General features: G+C 31.3%; 1 protein-coding gene across 4 annotated transcripts in view; it reads right to left on the reverse strand.

Annotated features, from left to right (window-relative positions):
• The window catches only part of LOC127279000 (uncharacterized), a 163,301-nt gene that overhangs the window by 1,602 nt on the left and 148,397 nt on the right, over positions 1–13,302 (reverse strand). For 3 of the 4 annotated variants that reach the window (XM_051301046.1, XM_051301047.1, XM_051301044.1), the window contains 21 exons: positions 10,830–11,150; positions 10,149–10,415; positions 8,620–8,811; positions 8,162–8,515; positions 7,633–8,043; positions 7,363–7,551; positions 6,917–7,285; positions 6,575–6,787; positions 6,303–6,488; positions 5,977–6,186; positions 5,220–5,402; positions 4,557–5,138; positions 3,537–4,478; positions 2,585–2,947; positions 2,253–2,453; positions 1,927–2,175; positions 1,605–1,775; positions 1,211–1,467; positions 849–1,119; positions 533–771; positions 270–456 (listed from right to left, as the gene is read on the reverse strand). In XM_051301046.1, coding sequence (XP_051157003.1) covers positions 270–456; positions 533–771; positions 849–1,119; positions 1,211–1,467; positions 1,605–1,775; positions 1,927–2,175; positions 2,253–2,453; positions 2,585–2,947; positions 3,537–4,478; positions 4,557–5,138; positions 5,220–5,402; positions 5,977–6,186; positions 6,303–6,488; positions 6,575–6,787; positions 6,917–7,285; positions 7,363–7,551; positions 7,633–8,043; positions 8,162–8,515; positions 8,620–8,811; positions 10,149–10,415; positions 10,830–11,150 — 6,357 coding nt within the window. The remainder of the gene's footprint in view (positions 1–269; positions 457–532; positions 772–848; positions 1,120–1,210; positions 1,468–1,604; positions 1,776–1,926; positions 2,176–2,252; positions 2,454–2,584; positions 2,948–3,536; positions 4,479–4,556; positions 5,139–5,219; positions 5,403–5,976; positions 6,187–6,302; positions 6,489–6,574; positions 6,788–6,916; positions 7,286–7,362; positions 7,552–7,632; positions 8,044–8,161; positions 8,516–8,619; positions 8,812–10,148; positions 10,416–10,829; positions 11,151–13,302) is intronic. The other variant, XM_051301045.1, reaches the window with a different exon arrangement.

Consider the following 13,302-nt stretch of genomic DNA (forward strand, 5'->3'; position numbering starts at 1 on the left):
TTCAAAATAAAATTGTATTGTAATTTGTTGAAAAAATAATTGAGAGAATGTCTTAATTTCAATTAATTGAAAAATAATAATTCTAATTAAATTGTAGATATTCGAAATATAGAAATTAAAATTTTATGATTGTATAATTTATATGAATTAACAATGCGTATAGTTTGCTCTGTTGATTTAAATAATATTGTCTTAATTTTTTAAATTAAATTTCAAGACATCGTGATAATTTTCTGTTAAGTTAATTAAGTTTTTCTAATTTGACTTACATTCTGTTGGATCGGCAGTATATCGAGCTTCTACTCTTTCTACGGTACGAATTAAATTTGATTTTACTGTTATTTCTTCTCGAAGTTGACCTTCATTGCTGTCTCTTACACTTAAGGCAGTGTCATTTGGTTCGGTATCGGCTGCTCTTCGCCGACGACCAAAGGCATTATATCCTCTGCAATTAACCTGTAAAAGGGTGAATAAAATTGTAAATATTCATAATTATGAATAAATTTGCCGCTTTTTTTCGAAAAATACTCACTGGTTGACATCTGCCGAAGCAAACGCGAATATTACATTGGAAACGTATATTGTCGCTATTCGGGAATTTGAATGCATTAAAACTAGCCATCAAAATTTGTGAGTCAGCGTCTTGTTCCCATTCTCCAAATATCGTTGGATCAGTGGCACATCCATTTTCATCAGTCACAATATATTCATTTTCCACTTTCTCTTCCATTGTTTTAGCGACGCAGTTGCGGGCAAATCCACCATAAATTGCTGCAAAAAAATTGAATGTGTTTAAAATTTTATTTATTGACAATAAAAGCTAGAAAATAATAATTATAGCTACTCACAATTAGGTGTGACGTTAACTTGAAGCATGAGATTGTCTCCTATTTCTGCATTTTCGACGTTATTTCCACTTTGAGTGACAATTTGCATCGAACAAGTTGGAGGTGGTCCAGTGTTTGCAATGGTACCGGCAGTTGTCAGCATTGAGACATTAAATCCTAGAGTCACATTTTGTTCTCCAATTTGGTACAAACATTTTATCAGATATGCTTGCGCATTAAACGTCATCAATTTTGGATGCTTTTGTATAATTAATTTAAAGGACGCTTCACCCTAAAAGAAAAAAAAATTTATAATCAAATATTCATTAATAAATTCGAATTAAAAAAGTTGAATATTAATTAATTCTTAATTAAAAACTTACGTTAATGTGAATTAATCCACAGGTTCCAAATTTCACTTTAAATTTCAAATGATGATTGCTCATTCCACGATCGAGCGAAATAATTCGTCGACAATTTTCTTCTTTGCTGTGACCTTTCACGTATAAAACTCCATCGAAACCATCATTAACTGTACTATTGTTAAAGGTGATATCCACTTCAATTCCATCAGACAAACAATGTGCTTCGACTTCTGATTTCGGGAAGTCCGTTCGATAAACCGTTGTGTTTTTGTTTTCTGTAAATTGAAACGGGATTTATAGTGACATAATCATTTTATTGTCTTATGAAGCTATTATCATTATTAATATTATGATTATTATGAATGTGAATGGATTTTTTGCTGGCCCATCTGGATGTGAAAAGCGAACTCACCGCAATTTATACCAGAGTAACCTTCGATACATTTACAGTTTGCTCGATGATTCTCTGCAGTGCAGTACGCATTCGAACAAATCTTATCCTCGCATGGATTTTCGCATTTGAAATTCAATGGCGAACAGAATTTATCGTCAGAGCATTCATCGTCTCGGAAGCATTGTTTCACTTCAAAAATTAAGTAGCATTAAATTTTGAATTCGAATGCGTAACACGAAAGAAGAAGGAGGAGAAGAAGAGGAAGAAGCAGATATTAGATGAAATGAAAAATGAAGCAAAGTTAGAAAAAAAATTTGTTGAATCATAAAATAATAAATACCAGGTTTGCAGTATCCATAGATGTCGAGAACGTAACCATGTTCCTCGGGACAACGACAATTTCCATGTCCATCAATTATCATTCCTTTCTCAAGAGCACACACACATTCACCTTCCTTGTTAATTACCATTCCAATTTCCTTTCGACAAATCACACAAACGTCATTCTCGTTCATAGCCTTACCAGGTGGACATACGCAATTGTCATTCTCATCACGAATCTGACCCTTTTCTATTGGACAGATTTTCACTGAAATTGAGGGGGGAAAAATGAATAAATTTCCTGAGAATAAATAATGGAATTTTGTTTTTATCATTAATACATACCTCCAACGCATCGATCTATTGCGTATCCTCGATAGCCAGGAATACATTCACATATCATCAATCTCACAGGCATAATATCGAGAACTTTACATTGAGCATTGATTCCACAAGGTTGGACCTTCTCACAGGGATTTATACATTCGCCATTGAAGCACGCTGTTTGTGAAGGACAATCCGAATCACTTCGGCATCCAATGTCCACTGTTAGGAAAATAAATTTTAAACTTTACAGAACAGAAAAAATATATATATTAAAATATTGCTCTATGTAAGTACAACAATTTTTTTTTTTGGTTTTTATTTAAAAATTTTTGCATTTGGAAATATCATACCTCGAGCGCATCCATTTCTGGAATCTCCAATAAATCCTTCGGGGCACAGACACTCGACAACATGATTGTGAACGTGACAGTCAGTTTGTCCAGTGCACGGATTGAGTGTGCAAGGATTCTCACATCTTCGATTGATACAAGCTTTGTCCGTGGGACAATCGGAATTACTTCGACAACCAAGAAGAACACAGGCCTCTCGTGGATTACCGCCATAACCAACAGGACATTCGCATATGGCTTTGTGATACAAGGCTAGACACTCGGCTCCCTTTCCGCATGATGATGATGCACACGCGGGCACACAACTTCGATTGATGCAAGTGTGAGTGCCACTACATTCACTGTCTGATCGACATCCAACAACTATTAAACAAAATTAAATTTAACGATTAATATTTTATTTTTTCATTATAATACCGTAATTAAAATTAAAATTCCAGAAAAATCCGTTATTTTGAAATTAGTCCGAACAAACACAGCTAGTGAATCCGAAATTATTCCAAAAGATTTCGGTTTATGATCAGGATTTTGTCGTCCGGAATTAGTTCGGAATTTATCCGATCTGTATTATATTGGATAAAAGTCCAATATTAAGAGAAAAACTTATTTTGTGCCAAGTGCTGCAAAAATTTTTATGAAAAAATTATAATTTGGACTCAAATTAAAAAAAAACATTTTTAAGCTTAAAAATTGCTACTTATTTATAATTCAAAATTAAAAATTGTGCAAGACCATAACAAAAAGAAATTCTTACAACAATTTTAATAATGTATTTTGAATAATAAATTTTTGAAGTAGTTACGAATTTCTCTTTTAGTTCGGACTGATTTTCAACTAACACGGATCATTTTCGAACTGTTTTCATAGAATTTGCAGACGTATTTGAAGTCTCCAACCCAGGGAAAGTCACTAAATAAAATAAAAAATAAACTTTTTATAAAGAATAACTCACTTTTACTGCAGTGAATTTCAGGGTTTCCGTCGTATCCAGGAAGACACGAACAAATTGGTTTATGATTTTTCAAGTTACAAACTGCATTCGAACCGCATGCACAAGGATCTTTACAAAGTGCATTGATGCAAGCACGGTCTGATGGACAATCCGAATCTCTTCGACAGACAGCATCGACGAGAATTGGTTCACATGTGCCACTGCCACTGCTGATGTATCCACTCGGACAGACGCAGATTAACGATCTCACGGAATAATCCGGAAGTACTCTGCACTCAGCTGGTTCAGTGCACGGTTGAATGGCTGTGCAAGGATTTTGGCATTTCTTATTGATGCAAGCAGTCAAACTGGGACAATCTTCATCATCCCGGCACTCTGGTTCCGGTCGTGGTTGGCAGCTGACGTATGGGTTTCCTGTCAAATGAACTTGACACTTGCAAATTGGATGATGATTGTGAACAACGCAGTTGGCACGCGAGGTACATGGATTGTCCCTAAGACATGGATTGACGCACTGCGAGTTGACGCAGGCATGATCGCTGGGACAATCGCTGTTGCTGTAGCATCCGATTATGCGACACATGTCCTGAGCGTTTCCTCGGAAGCCTGATTGACAGCGGCAAATTGCCTCGTGATTACGAACAAAGCATTCGGCATTCGTGCCACACGACTCGGACAGAAGACAAGGATTCACACAGTTTCCATTGTGGCACGCCTTATCGGGCATACATTCCGAATCTCGTTGGCATTCGACTGGGAAACACGCGACGTCCGGAAGACCCTGATATCCCTTCTGGCAAGAGCATATTGGTTGATGATTCTTGACATAGCAAACGGCATTCGTTCCACAATTGCAAGGATCCCGACATTGACGGTTGATACAGGATTCATTGTCAGGACATTCATCATTCGAAATACAACCATTTGGTGTTGTTATTTGAACTGAAAACAAATTATGTTTACATTAAAATATTTGTTTTTTTTTATAATTTAAAAAATAATTATTAGAAATTATCTTACTTCGTTTGCAGATTCCTTGTTTGTCGGTAATCCAGCCGTCAGGACAAGTGCAAGCCATCGTCCTCACAGGAACATTATCAAAGACACTGCAGCGAGCATTTTCAAAGCAAGGTCGTATCACAGCACATGGATCAACGCAAGTGTCTTTGATGCAGGCCAATTTACTGGGACAGTCCAAATCTTTGACACACTCAGGTTTATCTTCAGGTGGTAGGCGTTCACAGTAGGAGAATGGATTTCCACTGGGTAGAGTTTCTGGACAACGACATGATGCAAGATGATTTTGAACGTAACAAACGGCATTCTGTGCACATGGAGAGTCATGAGTGCATGGATTAACGCATCTGCTGTTATGACACGCCAAATTTGATGGACAATCGTAATTGCTGGTACATTCAGCTCTCTCGCAATAAACGTCTGGATTTCCAAAGAATCCTGCACCACATTTACATGTTGCTCGATGATTAGCTCCGTAACATTCTGCATTGATTGCACATTTGTTCTCTAGGATGCAAGGATTCATGCATTGTCCATTGTAACATGTATCGGAGACTCGACAATCGCTGTCTGATTCACACTCCACTGTCAAGTTGAAAAATTAATAATATTAATGGTGACTGAAGAATATTGAAAATTGAGATTTGATTGATTTGAATTACTTACACTTGGTGCATCCAAAGTGTGGATTGCCGGAATAGCCTGGCAAGCAAACACAAGAAGGATGATGATTAACGACTGCACATTTGGTGTTTTGTCCACAATCGCAAGGACTGACACAATGTCCGTTGACGCACGATTCAGTGCCAGCACATTCGCTGTTTGATTGACATCCAGCTATTTGTTTTGCTGTAATATCGAAACAAATTTTGGAAAAGTTTTCTCAAAGGTACTTATCTACTAAAAGCTACTATTTTTTTTTCTTTCTCGATTTTTGGTCTTTAACTCTTGGTTATATTTAAATACTTTTCCCTCAAATTCTCCTTATATTTTAGAAATTCTTAAAATTTATTTATTTATCAGTTAATTATTTAATTCTGAAACTTTTTCAGAACTAATATTTTATTTTACATAACTACGGCAGTGCTTGTTATTAATTCAGTTATTAGAATTTATAAGCTTTAAAATTTTGTTACATTTATGTATTAATATTTTGGATTTTTTGAAAGTTCATTACAAAGTTTCTTGATAAATAATGATAATAATTTGTTTAAATGAGTTTAAAAATATATAAAACTTTCGTAAATAGTCTATTTTTGTTATTAATAGCAATTAAAGTAAAAAAATTATTATTCTGATTTAGTTATTAATTAAGTTAATTTTATTTAATATTTTTTATATTTATTATTAAATGTTGGATAATTTTTTCACAAATGTAAAATTTTTTTGTTTATTTTTGTTTTGTAAAAAAAAATTCACTTACGTGGTATGCATTCAGTAAAAGGATTGCCCAAGTACTCTTCGGGACATCTGCACATGGCGTTGTGGTCACGGACATGACAGAAGGAATTTGTTCCACAAGGATTGCCTTCTAGACAAGGATTGACGCAACGAGAATTGATACATTGCTTGTCCGTAAAGCAGTCATCGTTCGATGTACATTCTGGATAGAATACAGGAGGTGGCAGAGGAACTAAAATAATAAAAAGAAATTAAATATCCATTAAGAAAATAAATAGTGAAATCGTAATTAGCAATTGATTCATAAAGATAAAAAGCAAATGATGATAAAAAATATTATATCATTACCTCGGGAGCATTCGATGTATGGGTTGCCTTCAAAATTAGCAGCGCATGCACAAATTCCAGAGTGAGACGTTGATTTACATTGGGCATTGAGACCACATTGAACTGTGAGACAAGCTTCAACGCAAGATCCACTCAGACAAAGTTCATGATTTTCGCATTCATCATCCAAACGACATGTATCCAATTCTGTATTTGAAAATTTGTAAAAGATATTATTATTTATACTTTATTAAAAAATATAAAAATCATTTAAAAATTGATTAGTTTCTTACCGTGTTTCACGCAATTTCCATTCTCATCAGTATAAGCATCCTTTGGACATTCACAAATAATTGTTCGAATATGCTCTGCCGGAATGACTCTACAAATTTGTTCACTGCTACACATATTTGTAACCAAACAAGGATCTTGACATCTGGCATTGACGCAGGCGAAATTTGGTGAACATTGTCGGTCTTCCGTGCAGTCTGCTTTGAATGGTTCGCCTGTAAAGTAAAACAGTTAAATTAAAACTGAGAATCATCTAATTTTTAGAAAATGTTTTAAAAAAAGATGTGTAATCAAAAGTTATAAATAATAAATTTGATTTACTTTCTGAATATAGAAATTATTACCTTGACATTCGACGTATGGATTTCCTTTGGTTCCAGGTGGACAGGAACAAATGGGCTCATGATTTTTGGCAGAGCACAAAGCCTCATCTCCACAACTGTCGTCGGAGCAAACCTTCTGACAAACTCTGTTTAATCTGTCGCAAGTTTCGTCCTCGGCGCAATCCTCGTTGTAATGACAGACAGCAGTAATGCAAGCGGTGCGAGCATTTCCTTGCGTTCCTGGAGGACAAGTACATTGAGCTCTATGAGCTACAGCTGAACATTCTGCTCCGCGACCACAAGTGACAAACGCATTGAGACATGGAGAAATACAATTATTGTTGATGCAAACTTTGTCAAAGGGACAATCATAGTCTGATGTGCATTCCGCTGAAATATCAAATTAATAATTTAGTCAGTCCTCTGAGACAGAATTAAATCATCTTTTTTAATACAATTTAACTTACTCTTGAAACACTGAACTTGAGGATCTCCAGCGAGATTTAAAGGACATCTGCAAGTTGGATGATGATTGTGTACCACACACTCTGCTCTCAATCCACATCGGCTACTCAAACATGGATTCTGACAAAGACGATTTATACAAGCCAGATCTGAAGCGCAATCTGAATTTCTCGTACACTCAGGAAGTATATCTGAAAGAAAGAAATAATCCAAAGTTTTGAGAAAGGTTCATTAAGGTTAATAAATTCTATTAACAAATGACTGAATCTTACCTCTGTAGCAATTAATGAATGGATCGCCGATAAAACCAGGAGGACAGCGACAAACGTGACGATGATTTTCAACGTGACATTCGGCGGATTCAGAACATGGATTAACTCCACATGGATCGACACAATGTTGATTTATACAAGCCATATTTGGATTGCACTCCGAATTTGATAGGCAAATATGATCTAATTTCTTTTCGACGGGAATGCAAGCGATTGTCGCGTCTCCAATAAAATCGGGAGCACATTCACAGATTAATGTTCTCATTGGTAGGCTGTCAACAACAGAACATTTGGCATTTGTAATACAGGGTTTCGATTCTGCGCAAGGATCTTTGCACATTCCTTCAAAGCAGGCCAATTTACTTGGACAATCTGCGTCGAGTTTACATTCAGGTGTTACACCAACTGGTTCTGTAATTATAATTGGTTCAGTTTTAATTCCAAGTGTTGAAGCAACAATTTGGAAAAAATTTTATTGGGCTCTTATGGAGCTTTGTAATAATAATTTAGGTAGAGATGTGATATTTACCCATTCCACAAGATTCGTAAGGATCGCCGGTGAATCCAGGAGGACATCGACAACTGGGTCTATGATTGACGACTAGACATTGAGCTGAAAGTGGACAATTACAAGGATCGACGCATCGATTATTGTGACAAGCCAAGAAGGAAGAGCATTCATCGTCAGTACTACATTCTGGTCTTTGACATCTGTCGTAAGGATTTCCTAAGAATCCCTCTGGACAATAGCAATTGGCACGGTGGTATCCATCGGATTTGCATTGCGCGCTTATTCCACATTGAGTTATTAAGCAAGAATCAATACACTCATTATTCACACAAGATTGAGATGGAGAACATTCATCATCGCTACGGCATCCAACTTGAAAAAAATTCGAGTACAATTAATTTACAAATTTACAATTACTTTATAATTAATCAAATTAAATAAATAAGAAGTTATTAATTTTTATATGTAAAACATACTTTCGACACAATGATGTTGAGGATTTCCAATAAATCCATCCTTGCAGGTGCAAACTGCTCGGTGATTTTGCACAAAGCAATTGGTGTTAAATCCACAGGAATCAAGTTCACAAGGATTAGTACACCTGAGATTAATGCAGGCTTTTTCATTGGGACATTCTGAACTATCTGTACATTCAGGTCGAGGTGGTTCTGAAAAAAGGGGACAAAACTGTCAGCTCGAAATTTTGGCGAAAAAAGTAGTTTTAGTCGATTTACATTTGAAGAAATTTCGAACAAGTCAATTTAAAAAATTGCAATAAGCATTTTATTTCTCTTAACCATTGTTGTTAGATATTAAAAATAAAATTTAATAATTCCGTAATAAGAATAATTCTATATAAGATTAATATCAAGAAAATTTATTTAGATAATATTTCAAAATTTTTATTTGTTTTATTGTTTTTATTAGTTTTTATCCGATTAAGTAAAGAAGCAAAGGCCTTTTTAATGATTTGAATTTCTTTGAATTGAAATTTTTTTAAACTTTCAAGAATTTCAATAATTTTAAATGTTACTTTTTTAAAAAAAAATTTCAATTCTGATTTATGCAAATTATTTATTAATTCAAAAGATTGTCAAACTTTGGAGTTTAAATGGTAATAAAAATTGTCACTTATTTTCTAAAAATAGACAGAATTTTTGCCTAAAAATGTTTAAAATAATTAAAGTTTTGAAGAACTTGATAAAAATTATTATTTGAATTGAAATAATTAATATTATTAAAAGTAATTTACTTGGCGAAGAATAGTAGATAATTTTAAACATAATTGAGTTTTGTAAGTTACATATTTAAGATTTTTAGAAATAATTAAATTTCAAGAGATTTTAAAATGAATTAATTGTAAAACGAAATTGCTAACAAATTTGCTATCTAATTTGCTTACAAATTACAGACAATAATTGAATATTAAAAAATTGTTAAATAATTAATTGTTAATAATTAAATAATTAACAAAAAATTTTAATAGTTGAATTTTAAAAGAACTTTCTAAAATTATTGAAAGTAATTTATGTCGTGAAGAATTTTAGATAATTTAAAAAATAATTGAACATTAGAAAAGAAAACAGTCCAGGTTTTTAGAATTAATCAAATTTTAGAAGATTTGGAATTAAAAATTTTGTAAATTTGAATTGATGAAAACTTTTTTTTAAAACAATTTTAGGGAATAATTGCATTTTAGAGAATTTGTAATTGAAAAATGTTTTAAACAATTAAATTTTCGAAAACATTATAACTATTGAAAATAATTAATTTTGCAAAGATTTTTTAGATTAAAATTTTCAAAATAATTTAATTTTGAAAAAGTTACAGTTTCTACTAAAAAAAAAATGTTTAGGTATTTTGTTTCTAATTTAATAAATTAATTAATTTCAAATTTTATTTTGTAAAATAAGTAAAGAAAAAAGTCGAAAAAGTTGTACAATTGGAGGCCTGGAAGTTTAAAAAATAAATTGTATATAGCAAAAGAGTAAAAAAAAATAGTTACCTTTTTCTGCTATTTTACATTCTTCATGGGGATTTCCTGAGAAACCTATAGGACAAGAGCAAATTGCTTTGTGGTTTATAGTTTGACAAAGAGAATTGATACCGCAAGCATTGATGCAAGGATCTCGGCATTTTTGTGAGAGACATGTCTTGTCACGTGGACAATCGCTGTTAATGAGACACTCCGGATAGATACAAATATATTCTCCATTTCTTACTCTACATTCTCCATTTGTGCTACATGGATTCGGATTGCAAGGATTTATAGCTAAAGAAAAATCAGAAGTTAAAAATTAATATTTATAAATCTGAATATTTTTGTACACAAGAAACCAAACTTTAAAAAATTAAAGATTTTTTAATCCGACACTTGGATCACTTCTTCTACATATTAATTAATAATTTTTCAAGGGATAAAGTCAAAACACTATGAATTTTTTTTCATTACTATTTATAATGCTTGTGATCAAAATAAAGCAAATAATTTTCTGAGACCTAAATTCATTTTTTTCAATGATATCAATATGTTTATTGAAATTGTCTGAAGGAGTAAAATTCTCTATTATAAATAAAATTGCAATTAAAAAAAAAATTGTAATCCAAAATTAAAGTTTTTTTTTGTGTCCATATAATTAAGTTTACTAAAGTTGTTTATTTAGTAAAAAGAAAAATGAATTTTTACCTTTTTCTTCATAACATTCGACGAAAGGATTGCCAACTAAAGAAGAGGGACAACTGCAAAGAGGGCTGTGATTTATAACTGTACAATAAGCTTTGACTCCACAAACATTTTGCGAACAAGGATTTGAACATTGACTATTGATGCAAGCCAAATCGGCTGGACAATCAGAACTGACGATGCACTCCGGTCGACAACCAGAGGGATCAGTAGGCACTCCCTTTAATTCTGGCAAGCATCGACAAAGAGCATTTCCTCCAACGCTTACGCAGATAGTATTTGGTCCACATGGTGATGGATGGCATGGATCCGATTTAGGTGGTACTGAATTCAATTTTACATTTTGTATTTTATGTCTTTATATTATTATATCCAAAATTCAATATAATCAATTAAATAAAATATAATAAAAAAATTTATTCAATACTTATTATATTATTAACTATTCTTCCAATTAAAATTTTTATTTTCTTAAAAAATTAATTATTTTTAAAATTATTTTTAGAAATTAAAAAGTATGAAAGTTTATATTTAACAAATGGAAAATATTTAAGGTAAAATTTAGTTCAATGAGAAAATATTGAATTTGTTTGTTTGAACTTGATAAAATAACATTTTTAGAAATAAATAATTAAATTAAAAATCAATCCTCTTTTCTCCTCTTAAGTATTTGTTTTCCTTTGCAAATTCTAACAATTAAATTCTCCTTTTTTAACCCAATAGAATGAGAAAATACTTTTCTAAAATATATTAATTGTAGGTATTTAGAATTTGAAATTATGACCCCAAAATTTTCTAATCTAATCGTTAAGTAGAAGATTTTAATTTTAATTCTAAATAATATAAAAAGATGATTAAATAAAAACTTGACAAAATGTGAGTCAAAATTTGTGAAGTGTGCTAATATTTTTTAAGTAGTCAAAATTTTTTTTATGAAATTCATGTTTTTCTATTCAAAACAGTAAGTAAAAAGTATAAGTTAAACAGTTTTTTAAAATTTAAAGCTTTATACAAAATATTGTTATAAACGTTTTTGTATGCCATTTTACACATTTTTGTTTTTCTATTAATTAACAAAATCAATTTTTCTGACGCTTTGCATTATTATTTTAAATTAATTAAAATTTGTTAAAAATAAAAAAAATTTATTTAAACAAATAAAAATTAATCTAACTTCTCCCTCGATTTTTAAAATATTTTTTATTGCATATTACTAGTAAAATTATTATCTAAAATTATTCCTGAAATGAATTTGGTAACTTACCTTTGGTTAAAACTTACAAAAACTTTTTATTCTAACGTGCAGCACAAAAAATCTCCTGACCAACGCGGTATTGTTTTTTGATTTTTCATGCTACAGGCTAGAATAAAAAATTTGTAAGTTTTAACCGAAGGTAAGTTACCAAATTTTTCATTTTGGGAATGATATTAGATAGTTTTACGAGTAATATGCAACAAAAAACATTTGGAAAATTAGAGGAGAAGTTAAATTAATTTCTGTTTGTTTAAATAAATTGTTTATATTTTCAAGAAATTACATAATTTTAAAAAATGAGAAATATTAATCCAAAGCGGTGTTAATTTAAAAAAAATAATGTCAAGCGCCAGGAAAATTGATTTTATTGAATAGAAAAACAAAAATTTGTAAAATCACGCATACAAATGTTTATAACTTATATCAGGGTGCCTAATAACTGCTAGGAAAAAAATTCCCTGACTTTTCACTGACTTTTCCCTGACCTAAATTACACTAAAAAGTTTTTATTTTCATCAAATAAAATTTATTTTGATACATTAAATCATTTACCTGTCTATTATTCACTAATTTCATATGTATTTGAACCAAATAAATAATGTTTCGTAAAAAATGAAATATTTAAGTGAATTAAATAAACTAATTGTGGACGTATAAATATTCTCAACATTTAATTTAAAAGAATTTTTACGGCATCAAATCTTAAATTATCCAATTTTTATTTAGTAAAATTAGATAAAGCAGATTTTCTAGTACATCGAATTTCAAATTAATACAATTTTAATTTAACGGAATTTATGTCAAGAAAAATTGCATAAAGAAAATTTTTTTTAACAGAATTGTTATTTTTAGTAAATTTCGATTTATCAAAATATTTACTTAACAGAATTTTCATTGAATAAATCCACAATTAACAGAATTTCTATTTAAAAAAATTCTTAATTAACAAAGATTTTATTAAAGAAAATTTTAATTCGAACTAATTTTTATTTAACAGAATTCTCATTTAAGAAAAATTTTACTTAATTCTTTTCTTGTCAATTTTTATAGACATAAATTTCGTTAAATTGAAATTATATTACAGTAGAACCTCGATTATCCGAGATTCCGTATTATCTGAGGCACCAAACACGAGGTGCATGCTCGGATAATAATACGGAAAAACTCGGATAAAATGGATGGAACCGATATGCATTAACAATAATTATACCCAAAAGTTAA

The sequence above is a fragment of the Leptopilina boulardi genome, unplaced genomic scaffold, assembly GCF_019393585.1.
Source record: "Leptopilina boulardi isolate dan_hultmark-lab unplaced genomic scaffold, ZJU_Lbou_2.1 LbouV2_213, whole genome shotgun sequence".
NCBI classification, from domain to species: Eukaryota; Metazoa; Arthropoda; class Insecta; order Hymenoptera; family Figitidae; genus Leptopilina; species Leptopilina boulardi.